The sequence below is a fragment of the Pelophylax lessonae genome (assembly GCF_965119305.1).
Source record: "Pelophylax lessonae genome assembly, chromosome: 7".
NCBI classification, from domain to species: Eukaryota; Metazoa; Chordata; class Amphibia; order Anura; family Ranidae; genus Pelophylax; species Pelophylax lessonae.
The window spans coordinates 236,226,945-236,249,457 of NC_138774.1; the positions used below are offsets into that span (position 1 = coordinate 236,226,945).

The window sequence follows — 22,513 nt, forward strand, 5'->3', positions numbered from 1 at the left end:
CACCGTTTAGGAGATATATACATTGCATGCAGCTGATGACATCATTGGCACATGCACTCTGCGGGAACGGCCGCTCGAGCCCTGTGCCGTGACTGGCGGCTCCCGCGTGCATCCGCGGTAGTGACATCACGAGGCTCCAGCCAGTAGCACAGCCGGAGTCTGCAGACCCGGAAGGAAGACGGGCGAAGATGGATGCGGCCTCCAGTGGGGACAACGCAGGCTTCGTTTGTGGGTAAGTGTCACATAATATGCTAGGATGCGATGCATACTAGCACATTATGCATTTACTTTGCAGGTAAACGAAACGAAAAAAACACATTTGAAGACTTTACTTCCTCTTTAATTGCTCAAGGTACATGCAACAACCTCTGGAGGAACCCTGGTTGAGAAAGGTTGGTCTATGTAAATATAGATATACTCAACTGACTACACAACATACACCCAGTGCAATGAAAGAGCATATCTACATGTTTACAGTAATACATATTGGATTTTCTGGACTTGCTTGTGTTTGACTTAAACCTCCACGTACACTAACCCATAAAGTGTAACATTGCTCATAGATGGATCAAAATGTGGCCAGGTCAGCAGGGACCAGCCGAATTGTAAACTATCTATGGCCATTTCCACTAGACAGAAGTTGATCTCTTTGACTTCTGTAGAACGGGACTGTTGGAAAACTTTTGTCATTCAGGGGCAGCAGCCTATTGGCTGCAGCTGCTGATCAGTGTATTTTGACAGTGAAGGAGTCCTGCTGCCAGAATGCAATGGTACAGTGAGAAGGATTCCTCCCTCCACCTTGATTGTGTAGATGGGGTGGGGGGATCTGCTGACTGATTGAAAAAAATCTATCTTGGTCCCTGTTTGGGAGATTTCCTGCTAGATCCCAGACTGAGATTTTAACCCCTTTCTAATAAAAAAAGCACTGTCACTGGAACAGGAAGTGAGAGAGATCCCAAATTGGGAAAAACAACTAAAAATACCAGACATTTCTTGGATGCAGTTGGCCAGCTGCAACATCTGTTGCAATATATATGAACCAAGAATCTCTGTTTTACGCAAACATTTGATAGAAATATGTAAGGGTATAGAAGTGTGAGGAGGGCTAGTTCAGGATTTTCTCTGCAAATGCTAGTTGCCTGGCTGTCATTTTTACCCATTGCTTTGTCTCACTAAGGCCCCATTCCCATTTCCCAGTGGGTAGAATCATAGCGACTCTGCCCCAGATCCCAAATCGCAGCAAAACATGTGACGTGCTTTTGGATGTCAATATTTTGTTAATGGCACCCCAAATGAGATACAATTCTGCCGTGATTGTTGTGCGCCAGGATGGTGCAGCAATCACGGCACCTCTAAAAATCGCGTAAAGCTTGTCGCCTGAAGAGAAGCAGGAGCTTCTTTTTGGGCGACAAATGCACATAGGGCAGCCCATTGAGGGGAATAGGCTGACCCTATATGACACGCGAAAATCGTGTGCAAACCGCTCAACAAAAATCGCGAGCGGGAACGTGTGTTCCTGCTACGCAAAAAAAGTGTGAATGCAGCCTAATCCAAAATGGGCATGCAAAAAATGAGTTCTGACTTCATTTGGATTCTCCTGAGCTGCATCCAGGGGAGGACTGGGAAGGGGGGCAGGATGGCAAATGCCCCACGGGCCACTCTGCTGCCAGGTAAAAAGGCCACACTCAGGGCTGGATTAATATAGGGTCCAGACACTGTATACAGCTACAAAATTTTATATTTGCAGAACTGCAGTGGAGCGGTATTAGTATGCAGAGCGCGCTCCTGCACCCGGCAGGCAGAATACTAACACAGTTACTTCCCTGTCAGGCAGAGTGACCTCTGCCCGACAGGAGCTTCCTAGCCCCCGCCTGGCGTGATGTCATGTATTTTTGTTAAACCTCCTTTATTGCTATTAACATTAAATTGTTACCACATTGCATTAAGTTTGTCTTGCTTCATAACATCAATATCCATTATAAAACTGGGTGGGCATGGATGGGGAGCTGATTCAATGGTTCAATGGGCCACGTGACTGGACTTGCCTCCAGGCCTAAAGCTGCCAACCCTCCCCTGGCTGCATCATTCTAGGTTAGTGACTGAAAGAGTCCCGTTCTGGTGGCAGAGCTCAAGTCCTGTACGGCCATCTTGGTCTTCTTCAGCTGACTGCCATTTATGAGTTTATACAGCCAGTTCCAGATGACATGCCAGGCTTGCCCTCTGGCTGCTCTGCCCCCCCCCCCCCTCCGGTCCTGCAGCCTTTGGGGAGATGTGATGTATCTCATTAGGGTGCAGGACCAGGGACGCGCCATCATTCTGGCCTAGGAGGGATGGAATTGAGGGGAATGCCATTTGTAATTGGGTAAGGGGGATGGTTTAAACCAGGCATGTCCAACCTGCGGCCCGGAACCTCGGGCAATGCGGCCCACTGCCCCCTGACAATTATTTTTTTTTTTGCTGGGGAGGAAGGAAGTCAGGTCGGGGGCATGGCCACCGCAGCTTCCAACTAACGGTAGGCAGAGGCTGCCTCGGAGGGGGGAGGGGAGCATGTGCAGTGACTCCTACCACCATGACCACTTCAAATCACTGAAGTGGTCATGGTGGTTAGAGTGTTCCTTTATTATCTCTCAGAAGAAGTAAACCTCTGTATACTGATTCCATTTCATTTGATCATCCTCTAGTTGTGTTAAATTAGTGCGGGGGGCGCGGCGGAACAGGAAGGGCGCGGCGGCATTTTATTACTTATATACCTTAACTATAGTATATATTTAATATGCGGCCCGAGGAAATTTCTCTACACTCAATGTGGCCCAGAGAAGCCAAAAGGTTGGACACCCATGGTTTAAACGGAACAAACTCCCTTTTGGGGGTTAAAGAGGAAGTAAACCCTCCTCTGACACTTGTACCTATATGATAAGGCTTACCTATAGGTACTGTAAATATCTCCTAAACATGCACCGTTTAGGAGATATTTACCTTACATGCAGCCAGTGACGTCACTGGCGCATGCGCTCTGAAGGAACGGCCGCTGGTGCGTTTCTTCAGAGACCCATGCCGTGACTGTCGGCTCCTGCGTGCGTGCGCGGGAGTGTAGTCACCGCGGCTCCGGCCAATCAGATGGCCGGATGCCACGATCCCGGAAGACGGGCGACTGGACATGTCACCCGTCATACAGGTAAGCGGACGGCACGGCGGGGGCTCGTTCTAAGGTAAGTATTTCATAAGGAGCTAGTATGCGATGCATACTAGCTCATTATGTGTTTCTCTTACAGGTTGTAAAAAATTTTTTTACGGAGTTTACAACCTCTTTAAGTTCTGCTTTAATCTGGAAGTCAGCATAATAGCCAGTTAAGTAGCATTTTCAAAAGGAGTTCATCAATAGCATCTCTATATTGAAAAGTTTGCTAGAGCTGGCTGTATACAGCCTATATTTAGCAGGAATCTGATGAAATTCAACATGTGAGTGGTCCTTTTTAGGACCTCCCGGCTTTACAAATTTTAATTGAATAATAAAGGAGCAAGGTGGAAAGTGATCAGCCAAACCCTGATTTCATCCGATTATTATACAGGATTTATATAGCGCCAACAGTTTGCACAGCGCTTTACAAAATGAAGGCAGAGTTACAATGCAATTCAATAAAGGAGGAATCAGAGGGCCCTGACCCTTAAAGCTTACAGTCTAAAAGGGTGGGTCAAATAACACAAAAGGTAATTAATAACTGTGGGGGATTAGCTAAAGGAAAACGGAAAACACAACATATTAGTTAGGAGCAGGATAGGCTTCTTTAAAGAAATGGGTTTTCAGGGATTGCCTAAAGGTAGATAGATTAGGAGATAGTCGGACAGATTGGGGTAAGGAGTTTCAGAGGATGGGAGAAGCTCGGGACAAGTCCTGGAGGCGAGCATAGGAGGAGGTGACCTAGAGCTAGCTAGAGAACAGGAGGTCTGGAGAGGATGGAAGAGAGCGGTTTGGTTGGTATTTTGAGACAAGGCTCGTGATGTGGCTGGCGGCTGAGTTATGGATGGCTCTTGTTAAAATATTAAAATTTTATTTGTTGGGTGAGTGGAAGCCAGTAGAGAGGGGTAGCAGACACTGAACGGTTGGTAAGTGGACGAGTCTGGCAGAAGCTTTCATGAGGGGATAACCTATGTAAAGGTAAACCAAAGAGGGAGTTACAGTAGTTGTGGTGAAAGATAACCAGGGAGGGAATCGGGAGCTTTGTGGTGCTATGGGTTTGGAATAGGCGTATTCTGGAGATGTTGCGGAGGTTGCAGCCACAAGATTTGAACAGTGATTGGATGTAGGGCCGAAAGGAGAGTTCAGAGTCCAGGGTGACCCCTAGCATCATGTCATGTGGGGATCAGGGCCGCTGATAGGGCAGTACAACCAGCCCTGTTGTACCGGGCCCGGGCTCCATCAGCTCTACAAGGGGCCCGGGCAGCATCACAGTAAATTTCTGCATGTTCAAAAAAAATAGTTTTTTCTAAACCTTTTCCTAATTTGTAATTTCTTGGGGGTGTAATTACATTTTCTTGGGCCCTATAATGACAGCAGAAGGGCCCAGGAAGTGAGTGCAGTGGCGGGACTTTTTTTCCATTTTCGGGTCGCATGTATACATAGGATTTAGTTCCATGGTGATTTGCTGCAATATAGTCCTGGCTGCTGCTGTCCACTGCCTTGCCTGGCGGAGGGATACAATAATTCTCTGCTCAGCCCCGCCTCCCCTTACTCAAGTGCAGAGTGTGATCATGTACGGAGGCAGATTGCTCAGCAGCTGACAGGGAACAGCAGGAGGACAGCGTGGCTGGATTGGACACAGTGAGTGAAGAGCAGAGGACAGAGACCTCACTGTGTCCTATGATCTCAGCATGAAAATCACACAGGCTACAGGTGCCCTGTCACAGTGTCACATGAATGCTGGGGATGCTGACTTTAAGCTATGGCTGTAGTGAGTGTTACTGCATAACAAAGTCAGCATCCCCAGCATCCATATGACACTGTGACAGGGCACCTGCAGCCTGTGTGATTTTCATGCTGCTGATTATAGGACACAGTGAGATGGTACTTTAAACTTGTGTTTGGGGGACAGTAAACATGCACAGTCAAACCACTCCCCTTTAACCTCTTCCCGCCCATTGATGTATCAGTGTTCTGTCAGAATAGCGCTACCTATCAGATTCTGCTAGCAGAAGTGGCATTCGGAAAGAACAACTTACTGCGCATGCACCATGTGTTCCAACATGGCGACTATGCGTTCCAATAGGTTTCCTAATGTGACAGAACACCAAGCAGCAGCGGACATCTTCTTACACCCACGCAAGTCTGGAGTTTTACATTTATTTTAGCAGTAAACTCACCTTATATACTGAAATAGACTATTTCACCGCAGCCGAGTGGAACAGTCTATTACACTATAGAATCAGTTTGTCGCTGAGCAGTGCGGGGTGTACCAAGGTGGCCGTCACCACATTGGCCGCAGGTTTCTCGCTATATTTACTAGAATACAATAATAATACAAATGTAATACTGTGATTTATTCTATAAGGTCAGTTTACTGATAAAATAAATGTAAAATTGAAGACTTGCGTGGGTGTAAGAAGATGTCCGCCGCTGCTTCGTGTCATTAGGAAAGCTATTGGTATGCATAGCGGCCATGTTGGAATGCATGCCACATGCGCAGTAAGTTGTTCTCGTCTGTATATTACTTCCGGTAGCAGAATCTGATAGGTAGCGCTATTCTGACAGAACACTGGCACGTCCCTGCATTGGAAGGGTGATATCTTGGTCATCCCTGCATCATAATAGCCCCAGCAACTTTGCACAAAGTAACATAAATAAAATAAAATGTAAAACCTTTTTAAAGCCCCCATTCCCCCTTGTTCATGAGTAATTGCAAACATGCATGTTGGTCCCGCACATATATACGTAAACGGTGACAAACCTGCATTTTGTTTTGAGGCGGGGCCAGGGATGGGGTTGAAGGGGGCCCCATCAGGTAGGCTGTACGGGGCCCCATCATTCCTAACAGCAGCCCTGGTGGGGATGGACTGATAGTTGTGCCCAGGGCCGGCCTTAGGTGTTCAGGCGCCCTGTGCGAGTTATCCTGTGGCGCCCCCACCGCGCGCGTGACCTCGCCCCCCCACCCCGCACATTTTCTTGCACTTTATTTGACTTTTCTTTTTTATGATCACTAATAACTTAGCCCCCCTTACATCAAATACCCCTTTACATTAGAGATCCCCACAGAGCCCCCCCTTACATCAAATACCCCCTTACATTAGAGACCCCCACAGAGCCCCCCTTACATCAGAGACCCCCCCACACAGAGCCCCCCCTTACATCAGAGACTCCCCACACAGACCCCCCCCTTACATCAGAGACTCCCCACACAGAGCCCCCCTTACATCAGAGACCCCCACACAGAGCTCCCCTTACATCAGAGTCCCCCCACACAGAGCCCCTCTTACATCAGAGACCCCCACACTGAACCTCCAGGCCGCGATCGCCACTTACCTCCTGCTGTGCGGCCTGATCATCTGTGAGCTGTGATGACCGCACGGCGCCACTGTTGCCCATGGCGCCCTGTGCGGCCGCACAGCTCGCACACCCCAAAGGCCGGCCCTGGTTGTGCCATTGATCTTGACAGAGAAGTTGGGGGAAGAGGCACATGTGGGAGGAAATATTAAAAGCTCGGTTTTGGATAGATTGAGTTTGAGGAAGTGGTGTTTGAGGTGAGTTGAGTACTGTCCGTGATACTTTTTTTCTTTGCACTAACATACAATTTTTCAGAACAAGTTTTTGGGGTGTACACCCTTCATACTGCTTGGACCTTGAGGAAGGGGGTATACCCCGAAAGCTTGTCCTGAAAAATTGTAAGGAAGCGGTGTGACATCCATATTGATGTTCAATCAGATTCAGTGAGTGCTGCGGCTGTCTGAATACAATCAGCGGCAGGAGAGATTCTTCCATTCACACTATTTAGAGTAGATTGGAGGAATCTCTGCGTGTATGACAAACACCTAATCTGTCTACTAAGCAGAATGGTTCAGGACAAGGACCAGTGGTGGGCTAATCTCTTTGATGGATCCTTCTGCTAATGGCCCCAAATCCCAGGACAGAAGACTCTGTAGCCAGCACCCATGTGAACAGCAGATTGTATCTCGGTAGAGTCAGATTACTGTATTCCCCGGAGGTCAGTGTTACAGATTGCTGTGAGGAAGGGGAGTTGTCCTCGGCCTCCTCCCTGAACCCTCTTCAGCCTCTGACTCAGTCCTCACTTCTTAGTGTCATTTGCAGTTACACTGCCTTTAGTCACATCCTGTGATCCTGTTACAGATAACCGTCAGGTAGTAGACACTTTCTTCTGACTTTGTGCAGCTGTTATCCCCTCCCTATTCACCATGAAATGGATACTTCTAAACTATTAAGGCTCATTTACACTTGCAATAGGGGGTGGTAAAACTACGGTTGAGCCTCATTTTTACTGCCCCTCAACCACTTCCCCCTTTGAGGCAGCGGCCAGGGGTGTCCAGGATGCATTGCTTGGCAGAAGTGGCAGAAATGATACCCCCTGTTGCGCTCAGCCACAAGTGCATGGGCTGTGCAACTGCTCCGCAACTGGACACAACGCGATCAGTTGCAGTGTGGTTGTCTAGTATTTAGGGGCCATACAATGCCTCCTCACTGCCTGTCAAATGCTCTCTAAAGGGTGATCCAAATACAGATTGCGCTTTAGAGAGCAAAGGAGGTGTAATCAAGCCCTTATGGTTTCACAAGGCTGCATTTACATTTAGAGCTAGTCCTTTACTCAGCGTTCTTTTACTTATTGGTCCCCTAAGTCAGTGCATCTCAACCGTTTTCCAGTCAAGGCACCCTTTAAAATTATGCACAATCTCAAGGCACCCCATTCTTAAATTAAAAAAACACAAAAGTAATAGTTCTACATAATGCAGCAACATCCACACACATAGGACATTCAATGTTAGAAGTGATTTATTCCATACTGGTTCTGACTAGTACTGCAATGTTTCGCTCCCTCACTCAGCTAATGTGACCCAAGTACTGATGGAAAGGGGCAGGGAAGGGTCTAACAAGGATGCTATGCAGGCACCCAACATTCCTTCCTATCAACCAACGACGCCATTGGTTGTTAGAACGACAGCGACTGGAAGGTTATAATGGTTTGCAATGAAAACCTGTGACTTGGTGCAACTGAGAGGCAGGCTTGTTTACAATTTTGGGGCAATTTTTAGGATTTTTTTTCCAAGGCACTCCTGGGGAAATCTGAAGGCACCCCAGGGTGCCTGGACACGCTGGTTGAAAAGGGCTGCCCTAAAGCCTCATACACACGTACCGATCGTCGGCCGACAGATCGGCCGTCTTTTGTCCCCGGGCTGTCGTGTCTGTTGAAAAGTGCAAAGACAGCACAAGAATTTTGTCCGCCGACTACAGCCGACTGCAGAAGTGATGTCATGTAATGGTTAACTTTCCCTGTGTTTTTTCTTTTCTGAGCATGCCCAGTCTTGCAAATCTGCGGTCTGTCGGCCGAATTCTGTACTGACTGGCGAACAATCGGCCACTCTGGTGTCGGCATACAAAAATTTTAATGCTTGCATGACAGATACTTTTCGGCCGAATGTGCGCTGTCGGCTGTCGGAGGCATCATACTAACAAGCCGAAAATCGGCAGATCGGTCGTTGGCCGAAGCTTTTCGGCCGACGATCGGTACGTGTGTACGGGCCTTAAGTCTCAGAGTGTGGGTGGTCTAAATCTAATTTTTAGCCATTTCCTGCTGAATTGGGCAAAATTTATTCCATGGGTGGCTCTGTTGGCACCACCCGGCTCAACAAAAGTCAACTTTTTAATCAATTTTCTCGAAGTAGCTGGGCAGAATATTCTCAGCCAAACAGTGTCTTTAAAGAGAGACAGTCCTTTAATTTCCAATAGTTTTTATTAAAGTTTTACAGAGAGTAAACAAACTGTACAACAGTGCAATGTACGCTCAAAAGAAGAGGGACAGTCCTTTAAATGCAGAACAGTCCATAGAACATCAGTCTTTTAAAGAGGGACAGTCCTTTAAATCAGTGTTTCTCAACTCCGGTCCTCAGGGCACACTAAGAGCCCATTCACATTAGCGCGACTTGTCAGGCGACTTGTCAGCCTGACAAGTCGCGCTTGGTCGCGGTCCATTAAATAGTACTGGACCCGTTTTAATAGAAGAGACACAAGTTGCTCCGACTTAGAAAAAGGGTCCTGTACTACTTTGGGGTGACCTGGAGGCGACTTGCATAGACATTCATTATGTGAAGTCCATGCAAGTCGTGCCGAAGTCGCGGTGCACAGTGGTGCACGCGACTTCACAGGTCGCCCCCCAAAGTCGTGTCGCGCCAGTCTGAATGGGCTCTAACAGGTCAGATTTTAAGTATTACCGGGGGGAGATGCAGACTAGAATACTGCAATCACTGAGCAGCAAATGATATCACCTGGTGATGTATTTCAGTTTTCTTGCAAACCTGGCCTGTTAGTGGGCCCTGAGGACCGGAGTTGAGAAACGCTGCTTTAAATGAAGATCATTTTATTTTAAAGAGGGACAGTCCTTTGTATGAGGGTCCGTCCTTTGTATAAGGTGACAGCTGTGTTTGTGGGTTTGATTGAAGTAACAATGTTTCCAGGTGTTTAGGGTTCAGATGTTACAATGATTCCTCCACACACACACAGAGTACAATGTAACAAAGTATGATTTGATATCAGGGCTGGGATGGGATAGAGAAGTCCAGGCTGTGCTGGGATGGGATAGAGAAGGATAGGATGGGATGGGGTGGGATAGAGAAGTCCAGGCTGTGCTGGGATGGGATAGAGAAGTCCAGGATGGGATGGGATGGGATGGGATAGAGAAGTCCAGGATGGGATGGGATAGAGAAGTCCAGGATGGGATGGGATGGGATAGAGAAGTCCAGGATGGGATGGGATAGAGAAGTCCAGGATGGGATGGGATGGGATAGAGAAGTCCAGGATGGGATGGGATAGAGAAGTCCAGGATGGGATGGGATGGGATAGAGAAGTCCAGGATGGGATGGGATGGGATAGAGAAGTCCAGGATGGGATGGGATAGAGAAGTCCAGGATGGGATGGGATGGGGGTAGAGAAGTCCAGGATGGGATGGGATGGGATAGAGAAGTCCAGGATGGGATGGGATAGAGAAGTCCAGGCTGGGATGGGATGGGATAGAGAAGTCCAGGATGGGATGGGATAGAGAAGTCCAGGATGGGATGGGATGGGATAGAGAAGTCCAGGATGGGATGGGATAGAGAAGTCCAGGATGGGATGGGATGGGATAGAGAAGTCCAGGATGGGATGGGATGGGATAGAGAAGTCCAGGATGGGATGGGATAGAGAAGTCCAGGATGGGATGGGATGGGGGTAGAGAAGTCCAGGATGGGATGGGATGGGATAGAGAAGTCCAGGATGGGATGGGATAGAGAAGTCCAGGCTGGGATGGGATGGGATAGAGAAGTCCAGGCTGGGATGGGATGGGATAGAGAAGTCCAGGCTGGGATGGGATGGGATAGAGAAGTCCAGGATGGGATGGGATGGGATAGAGAAGTCCAGGATGGGATGGGATGGGATAGAGAAGTCCAGGATGGGATGGGATGGGATAGAGAAGTCCAGGCTGGGATGGGATAGAGAAGTCCAGGCTGGGATGGGATGAGGGTAGAGAAGTCCAGGCTGGGATGGGATAGAGAAGTCCAGGCTGGGATGGGATAGAGAAGTCCAGGCTGGGATGGGATGGGGATAGAGAAGTCCAGGCTGGGATGGGATGTTGGTGACAACTGTATAGAGCGCCTCCATAGACGGTGTCGCCCGATAAATGTATGTGATGTGATGTCTCTCTGACCGATGTTTGTGTGTGTTGTGTCTTTAAGGCCAGCCCATCCTCCCGATTCTCCCCCGGACCCTCCTCCCATCCGGATCCATAAAATGAGCAGCGCCCACCCGAGGCTCACCCAGAGCGGAGCAGCGGCGGCAGCAGCAGGAGCAGCAGCAGCGGGCGGGGCGGACCCAGCAGAGATGCCGGCTACAGAGAAGGACCTGGCGGAGGACGCTCCATGGAAGAAGATCCAGCAGAACACCTTCACCCGCTGGTGTAACGAGCACCTGAAATGTGTCAACAAGAGGATCGCCAACCTACAGGTGGACCTGGGGGATGGGCTGAGACTCATCGCCCTGCTGGAGGTCCTCAGCCAGAAGAAGATGTACCGCAAGTACAACCAGAGACCGACCTTCCGACAGATGCAGCTGGAGAACGTCTCTGTGGCCCTGGAGTTCCTGGACCGGGAGAACATCAAGCTGGTCTCTATAGGTAAGACTGGGATCATGGCCCATACACTGGACGATCTGATCAATGTCAGTGATTTATGTACAATGCAATCCTTTGATTGGAGACCTCCAGTGCTTCACTTTCCAATCAATCGTCAAATCTTTTCAATGAGATTGCAATTGTAGCCTATGTAGTATTTTTATTACTGATTGTATATTTAATATCAGCTAACATTTATTTCTATGGTCGGTGCACTGAGCATTCGATGTTCCATGTGCGCCTTCCAACCAATGCCGGCTTCTTACACCAAGGCACAGTGTTGAGGTGACCATACACTATACAATCTTTTTACAATCCGCCAAAATCGTGTAAACTTGAGGCCCCTCCTAAATTACACTGTATCAATCTGAAAGGAACCTAAACTCCATAGAAGTTGGTGGATCTAAAGGAGCTTGAACTGTAGGATTGTAATGTTTATACTGAGCTGAAGGATGACCATACACCTTCCAATCCACTTTAGATTGAACCAAATGATGTAACTTGAGGTCCTAGGTAAACTCTATAATCAGTGTCCAATCAGACAGCTGGGACCTTCTGCTGCATAGTTGATGGTAGATCTCCAACTCATCACACCTGTTACAATCGATGTGTGCCAACAAGTGTGTAGCATGAAGGCCTTCCTGATTGGTCGATGAGGCATGTCCTCATAATGTATGCTTTTGGAAAATCTAAAGTTGATTGTAAAGTGTATGAAGAGAAAATGAGATTGTACACTGAGCTTAAGGGTGGCCATACACATACAATCAGATTGTACAACCTCTGTACATAGGCGAGCCTGGGATCAGCTGCTGGCCGAACTCCTCCATCACTCTGATCATTTTCAGTGCCAAGTTTATTATAAAGTCCTTGCTTGATAAGTATTGGCTCCGCCCAGCGCTCATTCCTCCCACCTTCAATTCAATGCTGAAAATCCGTTCAATGGGAATTAAATGGTAGCAGAAAATTCTAACTGGCATGTGATTGAATGATAAATGCAGGTCTGTCCGGCCCTTGTTCCTTATAACCCAAGTATGAATCCTGCATCAAGGCATTGAACCTCCCCGTTTGTTACAATCCTATGGACTTTAGGGTCCCCATACAATCTTTGTACAATCAGCTTGGGTTTGCCAAAACTATAATCTGAGGATCTACTAAACTATCCAGTTGATTTGTGTACAATCTCCGTCACCTATGTAATGTATGGGTCTTCCTCGGTTACTAGAACCGATTTAGGAGTCCTGGAACCGTTTCATACAATCTTTAAACTGGCCACACACTTTACAATCCACATAATCTTGTGTTTGTATAGTTTGATGGCTTGAGCCTCTTCATGTATAATGTCACATTTTGGGAACAAGCACTTGGATGTGAATAGGGGTTGGAATATGAGGATCGGCCCTTGCTACCCCTGAGGCCGGTTATATTGATCACATCTCTTATGTTGACCAATCCCTCCCCTTCTGTTAGGACCCCTTGCACACTTGTGTGACTTTTCCAGCAACTTGGGACGTCTAAGTCGCTTGACAAGTCATACCGCACAATGTGTTCTGTTCATCTGTGTGACTTCAAATAAGTCCCTGCACTACTTTGGTCTGACTTTGATGTGACTTGAGATCCATAGACCCCCAGATTACCCAGGCATTGCCTCTAGTCCGGTCAGTCATGCGACTTTCAGGTGTGAAAGGGCCTTCTACTAACTAAGTTCTAGTAACTTCTAAGGTTTGGTCCCTTGCATTTGACCACTGAACACCGGAATGACATTCCTGCCAGGATCACCAGCTTCTTTAGGAATGGAAATCCAAATCGGATGCAAATTTCAAGTAGTTGGCCTCTGGAAAACCTGATTCTTGACCATTTGTAGGATTGGCCAGTCTAAGGCTCTCTGGATTTCTTACTCACAACTTTCTTGTAGCAGTAGGCTGCAGTTGCAGACTTCTAAATTCTTTAGCAGATGTCCCCCATAGTGGAGTAGTAGGAAGGTGTCCAGCACTGTAATAGTCATTCAGGAGGCCCCAGATTTGTGTCCGGTTCTGGCATCGGATTTAAGATGGGTCAGGGAGTGCTATGGGGATGCCAGGAATTGAACCTCGGGGAGCTCCATGTGTGGGTTTCTACTGCCCCATCTTCAGCCCAATGCATTGTGGGACTATAGGGAGCGCCACCTGAGGCTTTCTACTGCCCCATCTTCAGCCCAATGCATTGTGGGACTATAGGGAGCACCACCTGAGGCTTTGTGCTGCCCCATCTTCAGCCCAATGCATTGTGGGACTATAGGGAGCACCACCTGAGGCTTTGTGCTGCCCCATCTTCAGCCCAATGCATTGTGGGACTATAGGGTGCACCACCTGAGGCTTTGTGCTGCCCCATCTTCAGCCCAATGCATTGTGGGACTATAGGGTGCACCACCTGAGGCTTTGTGCTGCCCCATCTTCAGCCCAGTGCATTGTGGGACTATAGGGAGCACCACCTGAGGCTTTGTGCCGCCCCATCTTCATTATAATACATGCTGGAACTATGGGGCGCGCCATCTGATCTTTGTGCTACCCCTTCATTATAATACACGATGGAACTATGGGGAGCGCCATCTGAGCTTTGTGCTGCCCCTTCATTATAATGATGGAACTATGGGGAGCGCCATCTGATCTTTGTGCTGCCCCTTCATTATAATGATGGAACTATGGGGAGCGCCATCTGATCTTTGTGCTGCCCCTTCATTATAATGATGGAACTATGGGGAGCGCCATCTGAGCTTTGTGCTGCCCCTTCATTATAATGATGGAACTATGGGGAGCGCCATCTGATCTTTGTGCTGCCCCTTCATTATAATACACGATGGAACTATGGGGAGCGCCATCTGATCTTTGTGCTGCCCCTTCATTATAATGATGGAACTATGGGGAGCGCCATCTGAGCTTTGTGCTGCCCCTTCATTATAATGATGGAACTATGGGGAGCGCCATCTGATCTTTGTGCTGCCCCTTCATTATAATACACGATGGAACTATGGGGAGCGCCATCTGATCTTTGTGCTGCCCCTTCATTATAATGATGGAACTATGGGGAGCGCCATCTGATCTTTGTGCTGCCCCTTCATTATAATACACGATGGAACTATGGGGAGCGCCATCTGATCTTTGTGCTGCCCCTTCATTATAATACATGATGGAACTATGGGGCGCGCCATCTGATCTTTGCGCTGCCCCATCTTCATTATAATACATGATGGAACTATGGTTGTTCAAACCTAAAGCTTTCTACTGGCTTAGTTTTTGATTTCTTTACAGGATAGGCCCATAGGGAGTTCAAAGGATGAACTACCCCATCCTGTATTGGAACTATAGGGAGCTCCATCTGAGGCTTTCGATTCCACAATCTTCGGTTCACTACATGAAGGGGCTATGGGGAGCTCCATCTGAGACATTGTTGCCTGAACTTTTCTGTAAATGATTGTAGGGAGCTCCATTTTGAGGCTTTCTACTGGCTTGGCTTCATTTCTATCCATGACGGACCATAGGGAGCTCCCTCGGAGGATGTGCTAACCATATTCATTAATGGAACTACTACGAGCGTCATGCTCGTTTCAAGACTTGCTAGGACTATGGGAAACGTCATTGGAGGCTTTGTGCTGCCCAATCTTCATTTCTATACATGGTGGATTTGATGTCCCAAGGCCTTTCAATTCTCCGTCTGCGTTTTTTTTTTTTTTTTTCTCTGAACGGTCTCCCAGAATGCTCTAGCCTGTATCCAGCAGTGTATGCTTGGCCCTCTTCCACATTGTTGTCTACTAGTGGCGACCTATTCATCTCGAACATTTCTCACCAGTCTCCAACTTTCTTTTTGTTTCCAGCAGAATATCTCCGTTGCACGTGTTTCTTCCTTGGTTTTGCAGAAGTGCTATGCAACAGTTAACAGGCAGGCAGCTTCGCCTAAAATTCCTTTTCAGGGCCGATTTGCTTTTCTTGGACTTTAATTGTATAAATGAATATTTTCTGTTTTTGAATGCAGACATTTTATCTCCTGAAGGTGTTTCCTGGAATGTTAGAAATTCTTTTGGTAATGATGCCCGCTCAGGGGTCATGCCCCTGGTGATCCCAGCAGACCTCTGGAATGTGGTTGCTATGGAATTTCCTCAGGATCCTCTTAGACCAAGCATTTGCATGCAGGAAACAGACAGGGTTTTTTTTTTCTTTTCTTTCTCTCCCTGGGTTCAGACAGTGGTGTCAATTTAACCCATACCATTCCAGTATCCCAACATGAATGTGTGCAACTGAAGAGCTGGAGTAGCTTCTTTGCATTCTCCTATATTGCAAACCAGATTCCTTTACTTGCCATGTATAATCCAGCATCTTGTAGCAGTATAAAATGACTCTAGAGCAGCTTTACTCAACGGTTTTACCTTCAGGAACCCTTCAAAATTAACTTTTGGGGACACCTGTGAAAAACCAACTCGTTTAGGCTTAGTGGGAAAAAATGCCCCCCCTGTAGTGGTTGTCATTACGTCTGTGCATGCATGCGCAAACACTGCAGGGAATGTTCCCTCGAAGTAAGACGCTGGACTCCATGGACTTTTTTTCCAACCAGGCTATGTAACAGGAAAGGTGGGAGTTCCTCTTTAAAGCTGAATTCCAGTAAGGCAATCTTTATTTTAGTCTGGCTTTGACCAATGTAAGATGTATGTGCCATACCTGTGGAAACCACCATATAGGCACCACATTCTATGCATTAAGATAAAAAGCTTTCTGTGTATAGCAGCCTCCCCCCCCCCCCCCCCGAATACTTGCCTGTGCCCCCTCTGTCCAGCAATGTTGGACTCTCCCTCCTGATTGAGATGCCATTGGCTCCTGTGGCTGTCAGTCAATGAGTCAATCAGGAGAGAGGGGGTGGGGCCAAATGGCACCTCCATGTCTGAATGGACACACCTAGCTGCAGCTTGGCTCGGGGCAAAGCTTTCTGTGTATAGCAGCCTCCCCCCGAATACTTGCCTGTGCCCCCCTCTGTCCAGTGATGTCTGGGACTCTCCCTGATTGAGATGCCATTGGCTCCTGTGGCTGTCAATCGGGAGAGGGGTGGGGCCAAATGGCAGCTCCATGTCTGAATGGACACCTAGCTGCAGCTTGGCTCGGGTGCCCCCATGGCAAGCTGCTTGCTGTGGGGGCACTCGATGGGAGGGAAGGGCTAGGAGCAGAACTGCGGGAGTGAGAACAGGATCCAGGCTGCTCTGTGCAAACCAACTGCTGAGGAGGCAAGTTTAACTTTTTTTTTTTTTGACTATCGACGGGAACACATGTTAATGCAAAGCGTTCTGATTGGACAAGTTGGTAATGTCACGATCACCGCCTTGTCCAATCAGAACTTTAAATTCATTGAGAAAATGGAAAAACCTTCTCCGAATGGTACCGGTGCCGAGTAGTGTTGGGTAAGCTCAGCATAGGATCTGGAAGCTAGCGGCAATCGGTGGAATAGTGCTGCCTACTTGGTGAATTCCACCTTCCAGGGGGATCCACAGGTATGACCCAAGCTGGACCAATGGAACTTGTGTTTTCTAATAAAAATAATGCCATTTCTAAAGTTCAGCCTTAACCCTTCTATCCGATCTAAATATTTTTTGGGGGGGAGAGAGTGCATCCCGAATCCCTTGGCACTGGATGGAGAAAAGTAACCCTTCAAATATTTACCTTGAGGACATATCGAAATTCCAGGCCCAGCCCTTGGAACTGGTTGTCCAGCTTATGAATCGCATGTAGAGGAATTTTGTTGCCTGTACCTAGTATTTCACAATCTCCTTCATACCTCCACTCATCTGCGCCTTAAGGGAACTTTTTTTCCAAAGATTATTCACAAACCCATTAAGGTTGGGCGGATTTGAGGAGTGTTGTGTGTTTGTACGAAGGCAGGATTGTAAAACATGATGAGACAAGTATCCATGTAAAACCATAAGTTCTTATTTTAAAGACCCATCAGGGAATGCCACTCAAATATGGGCCCCTTGGGGCATGGGAGTAACCTGTAATATGTATTTCTAGAAATGTGTGCAAGGAAATATTGCTTGCTTTCCAATTTTCAGAGATCTGAAATGAAGTTTGTTTTTAAGCAAACCTGCACCATTACCAGAACACTCCGCTCCAGCCAAAACTGGTGGTGGCAGTGAAGTGCGCATTTTAGTGCATTTGGCCATAAAAAGTGCTTGTAGGCATAGAAATGCCAACACCCATACCGCTTTTAGATTTCTAAAAACTAAATTCACTTCCATTTCGTTATGTATTATGCATTTTGCATGCCTTTTTTTATATATGCATGTGTAAATGACTGACCCTGGACTCAGATTTTTTTGGAGGTGAACACAGTGCAGGTTTATAAGTCTTTATGCACAGCGTGAATGGGCCCATAAAGGAATTGCATTCGACTATATTTTGCCTCTATATGCATGAGCGCTTTGCTGGACAAAGTAACTGGCTTGCTTTTACAGGATGGAGCATAGCCTGTCTGTACTCTTCTACCTTGCCACCTTGCCACCATGCCACTCTGCTACCAGAACATACAAGGTACTTGCAAGTATGGGAAGCATGTGACCCCCCCCATTTCTGACCTCTATTGCAATGTCGGAGCAACCAGCTAGCAGGTCGGAGCTTGGCCACCCTCCGAATACTACATGGGGGCAGATACAGCACCAGTCACCCTGTGCAAGGGAAGAGCGGCAGTGACTGGGATTTTCCAGGGATGAATGAAACCAAGTTAATGCAGAACCATTCACACACCAAAAACCTTGCAGAGGAGTATGAACTCCACCTTATGCACCATGTTACTATCATATTTGGGGTTTAACCCAGTGCAAATGGGACACCCTCTACACCCCCCCCCTTCACATCCTGTGATAGTGTCGGGGTTCTTTCTATGTGGTGATCACTGCACTCTTAGTCCATTCTTGAGCTGAATGCTCATACCTCAATACGGACATAGAACTAAAGGAAGAGTCTGCAGGAGCCGGACCATTATGCCTGAAATGCTCTGACTTGCATAATTTTATTTTTTTTTCCTGCAGATGTGTATTTATTTGTAAAAGATGGCCTTGGCCTTTAAAGCAGAGCTCTTGCCAAAAAAGGTAACAATAAGGCCACTTTTGTTGCCATATCCACGTTCAATCAGAACTCTCTCCTGCAGTACTTAAGATGATTTCAGTCTGATGGCCACCACCATTCATCCCACTTCCTAGCCCAGGTCATCCTGGAGCTGCCCCAGCCGGTGACTGGACAGTGAAAGGAAAAGCAGCACAATCATCTCTGCTCTCTCCTATTGGCATGCTTTGTGGAAGTATGATTGGCTTTCTGTTGCTGCTTTCTCTCCCAGTCTGTTCTCTGCTGTACTGTTCTTGCAATCTGCATCTATAGCCTGCATTTAGTTGCTGTGTGAATGTCTGCTCCTTCATGCAGAGGTGAACATCCTGCGGACCTTTACATGGTCCATAGTGGACAGCACAGCTATTTTTATGAAGTGGCTTTTGGCTGATTCTCCAGGGCAGACTGGAAGTGACCACATGGCAGCACCACGCCTATTCCTCAGTTCTCCAAACCTCCGCTTGAGCAACCGCGCTCTGCATTCTTGAGTGCACATTGTCCTTACAATCTGCAAAATGCCGTGACAGGGAAGCTTAACCCATCTTTGTCATAGCTTTGGGTTTGAAAAGGTATTGCAAAGTGCAGTAGGGCAAGACAAATGGTCAGAATGATTTATGTTCACCCAGCTGCAGTGATCGGAAATCCAGCATACAGCCTAATGTAGGAATGCATAGTTACATGGTTATAGTTCCATAGTTGCAGCAGATTCTTTAGTACACCAAATCTATGAATCTACAAACTCATTCGTGTCTGTGCTTCTGCATCACACTGAATGTTGGGGAGATGAGTAGTTCTATTGTGGCAGAGCTCTGTATGGAGGTGCAGCAAGTACTTGGGTGTTGTGGTGCCACTCGTCTGAATCACACCTTGCTATACGTGTTGTGGTGCCACTCGTCTGAATCACACCTTGCTATAGGGGTTGTGGTGCCACTTGTCTGAATCGCACCTTGCTATATGTATACGTCAAGTCATAGGGTCCCTGCATATGGATGTGTTGCAGGCCTGGTGTTTGCCAAATATATTGCAGGTGTGTTTGTGCACTGGCATTCAGCCCTGGTTCACACATTTGGGGACATGCAGCCATTCCAGTGTTTCCCACACGGCAGATACAACAACACCTAGGAAAGAGATGGACAATTCATAATGGCAGCTTGCCTTGGTTCTGCGCATTTTCCCTAGAGGAGCTGCGGAGGGGGAATTGCATTGTTGGCCTCGCTGAAATACAAGTCCATATAGTTGATCCAGAGATGTCGGCCTCTGCCTTCCTATTGCTGCCATCTTGGGGGAAAGTGCTCAGATGAGAAGTGCCCGTCACCTTCCTAGATGTTAACTGATCTGTTGCGGCTGGAGAGGGGGGTACAGTTTGGACCTTTATAGCGATGGTTAGATAATGCCTAGCAACATGGGACAAAGTATATTTCATGTACTTGCACACATAGGTCACATAGGGGATAGAACATGAAATAGTGATGCCTCCTGCCTCAAACTGTGAAGCAGGATGTGAATCTCTTCCACCAGTCTCTTTGATATATCCTCCCATCAGTATGCTCCTTGTCAGAACATAAAAATGTCCTGTTTGCACGGTTCCCCCCCTCCCTTTTTCTTTTTTTTCCTTTCTTTTCCCAGTCCAAGCTCTGCTGCACAGGGGATTGCAAGAGGTGAATACCCAGTGAAATGCAGCTGCTTGCTTTTAGAAATTGTATTAACTGGTGCGTAAATTGGAGTTGAACTTACTCTACATAATATTTAGTCTTCTGGTGGAATAACACTTGCATATTTCATATTTGCTTTTGCTGTTTGCAAAGTACTTGACATTATTGGTCCTAAAGCAGAAAGCCGTGCAGCCAATCCCTTTTTTTTTTTTTTGGGTTGTGTAGTTGCTGTTCATGTTGGTCCTTAAACACATGTTTATAACAAGCAGCAGACTGTGCTTGGGTGGATAGTATAAATCTTAGTATTTGGCAAACTAGGATACTCTGGGTAGGAAATATCTTTCAGGGAATGCATAAAACAGTAGGCATCTTCCTGTAAGGAACATATAATTTGATACAAAACAGGCGCAGTACAGAGCACAATAACCGTACAGAATGCAATAAAACAGTTCTCTATGGAATTGTAAATGTATAAATGGCTCTAGTTGGGTGAAAGATTTCTGTCCCTCGATCCAATGGAACCTGAAGTTTAAACCAACCCGCATACATTCAGGTGTACAAATCTTAAGCCTAGTAAACATGTTATCTGACAACTGATCCCTTGATCTGGTATCGTACGGGAGTTTCGTGTTTGTCCCTTCTGAAAATTTTGGACGAAAGCGGTGTACGAATGATCAGATTATTGTACGATCTCTTTAAAAGCAGTATTTGTAAGAAATTCTGATGGTGTACAGGACTTTAGGCCCCTTTCAGACTGAGTGGCATCTGTCAGGGATCCGCCTGCTCAGTGGGGGATCTCTGCTTAGCAGGAGACAGACGGGTCCGTGCCTGTTCTGCTATGCACAGCGGGCACGGACACGCCTGCTCTCCCCAATGGGGCAGTTGGTTGGAAACGGAACGCTTGTGTTTCCATCCGGTCATCCTGTCTGATCTGCCAGACGATGGTGAACAGATCCCTATTCGTCTTGGTTTTATAACAGACTGGTTCGGATTTCAGTGGGTGTCAACTGTCCAGTTTGCTGATTTCTGCTGCTCTATAGAGAACAATGGATGGTCCGATCGGGTCTGCCTAAAAAATGGACAGGCAGACCTGATTGGTTGGCTGGTGTGAGAAGGGCCTTAGTGTAAAGATTTCTCTCTAGGTCTTTCTGTGACCAGATTTGCCATGCTGTGCTAGCTCTAGTATCACTTTTAAATGATTGCACGGGATTGTTTTAAACGCACAGTTTAATTTACATTATCCCTTCTCTTTATGTATATGGCTGATGGCAAAAACCCATACTTTTTTTTCTTTGTTTTTTCATAACCAAGAGCGCGGTCATGTGACCCAGCTGTTTTTCATCCTGTCAAATGTCAGCAGGAGGAGCTTCTAGTCCTCTGCTGCTGGTCACATGGTTAAAAAAACAACTTTTGGAATAAAGAGAAATGCATATCAAATGTTTTAACTTGTCATTCAAATACATCTTTACTCAGCATGGTGTGGGAGGGGGGTTCTGCCAATCCCAGCCTCTTTTGTATCTGCTGATTACAGGGAGGTAAAAAAACCTCCAACCTGTAATATCCCACCCCCCTTGTGTTTAACTGTTTAGTGGCCATGGAGGAGGGAGTGGGCTGTATTTATCTGGAGTGTATACACCCGCATGCGGTTCTAGTAATGTAGGTTGCACAGCTTAGAAGGGAACTGAAACTGGAGCATGCTCAGGTGTGGCAACGGCTGGTCTACACAATCTCAGACAGCAGTGGGGATGAAGGCAAGGAGGGAGGGACAGTGAGCAGCAGGATTAACAAGGTTTTATGCATTATAGAAAACAAATACTATAGTGCCTGAGTATGAGCAGCATGTAATACCGCATGTGCTAAGTTTTTATTTTTTGGGTCATGACGGCCTCCTAGAACTAGCAGACTGCGCTGTAGCTGTCATTCAGCTATAGCGCGGTTGGCAAGAAAATGACTGTGTACACAGAAGACACTGCACTCTCCAAGGCCTGTGACTAAGCTCTAGGGGGGGGGTGAAATGTGTCAAGGTGGTGGCCTAAAATGAGCCAAGGCTGTGGCTATTTTCTCACTATTTACATCCTTTGGACTGTCATAAGTGTGGCGTCTTAACACAGTACAGACATCACGCATTATGGATTAGCATATTCGAGGCCAGCACCTACTTTATTAATGGATCACCAGGGCAGATATTTTAGCACTTAAAGTGGCGCTCCAAGCTATGCGTGTGGGTTTAATTACTTTTAATACCACATTTTTTTTCTACCTTGTATTTTAGGTGTGTTTTTGGAAAGTAGATGGTCTAAATCACACCTATTGTGATCTTTTTACCTCTGTCAAAGGGATGTGCTGGAAAACTTCCACCAGTGGCTGCAGCCAACGATCGGCACATTTTGAC

The 22,513-nt window shown here is 47.0% G+C and overlaps 1 protein-coding gene across 3 annotated transcripts in view; it reads left to right on the top strand.

Annotated features, from left to right (window-relative positions):
* The window catches only part of FLNA (filamin A), a 178,061-nt gene that overhangs the window by 61,301 nt on the left and 94,247 nt on the right, over nucleotides 1–22,513 (top strand). For all 3 annotated transcript variants that reach the window (XM_082263326.1, XM_082263328.1, XM_082263327.1), the window contains exon 2: nucleotides 10,924–11,360. In XM_082263326.1, coding sequence (XP_082119452.1) covers nucleotides 10,979–11,360 — 382 coding nt within the window. In that variant the 5' untranslated portion in view covers nucleotides 10,924–10,978. The remainder of the gene's footprint in view (nucleotides 1–10,923; nucleotides 11,361–22,513) is intronic.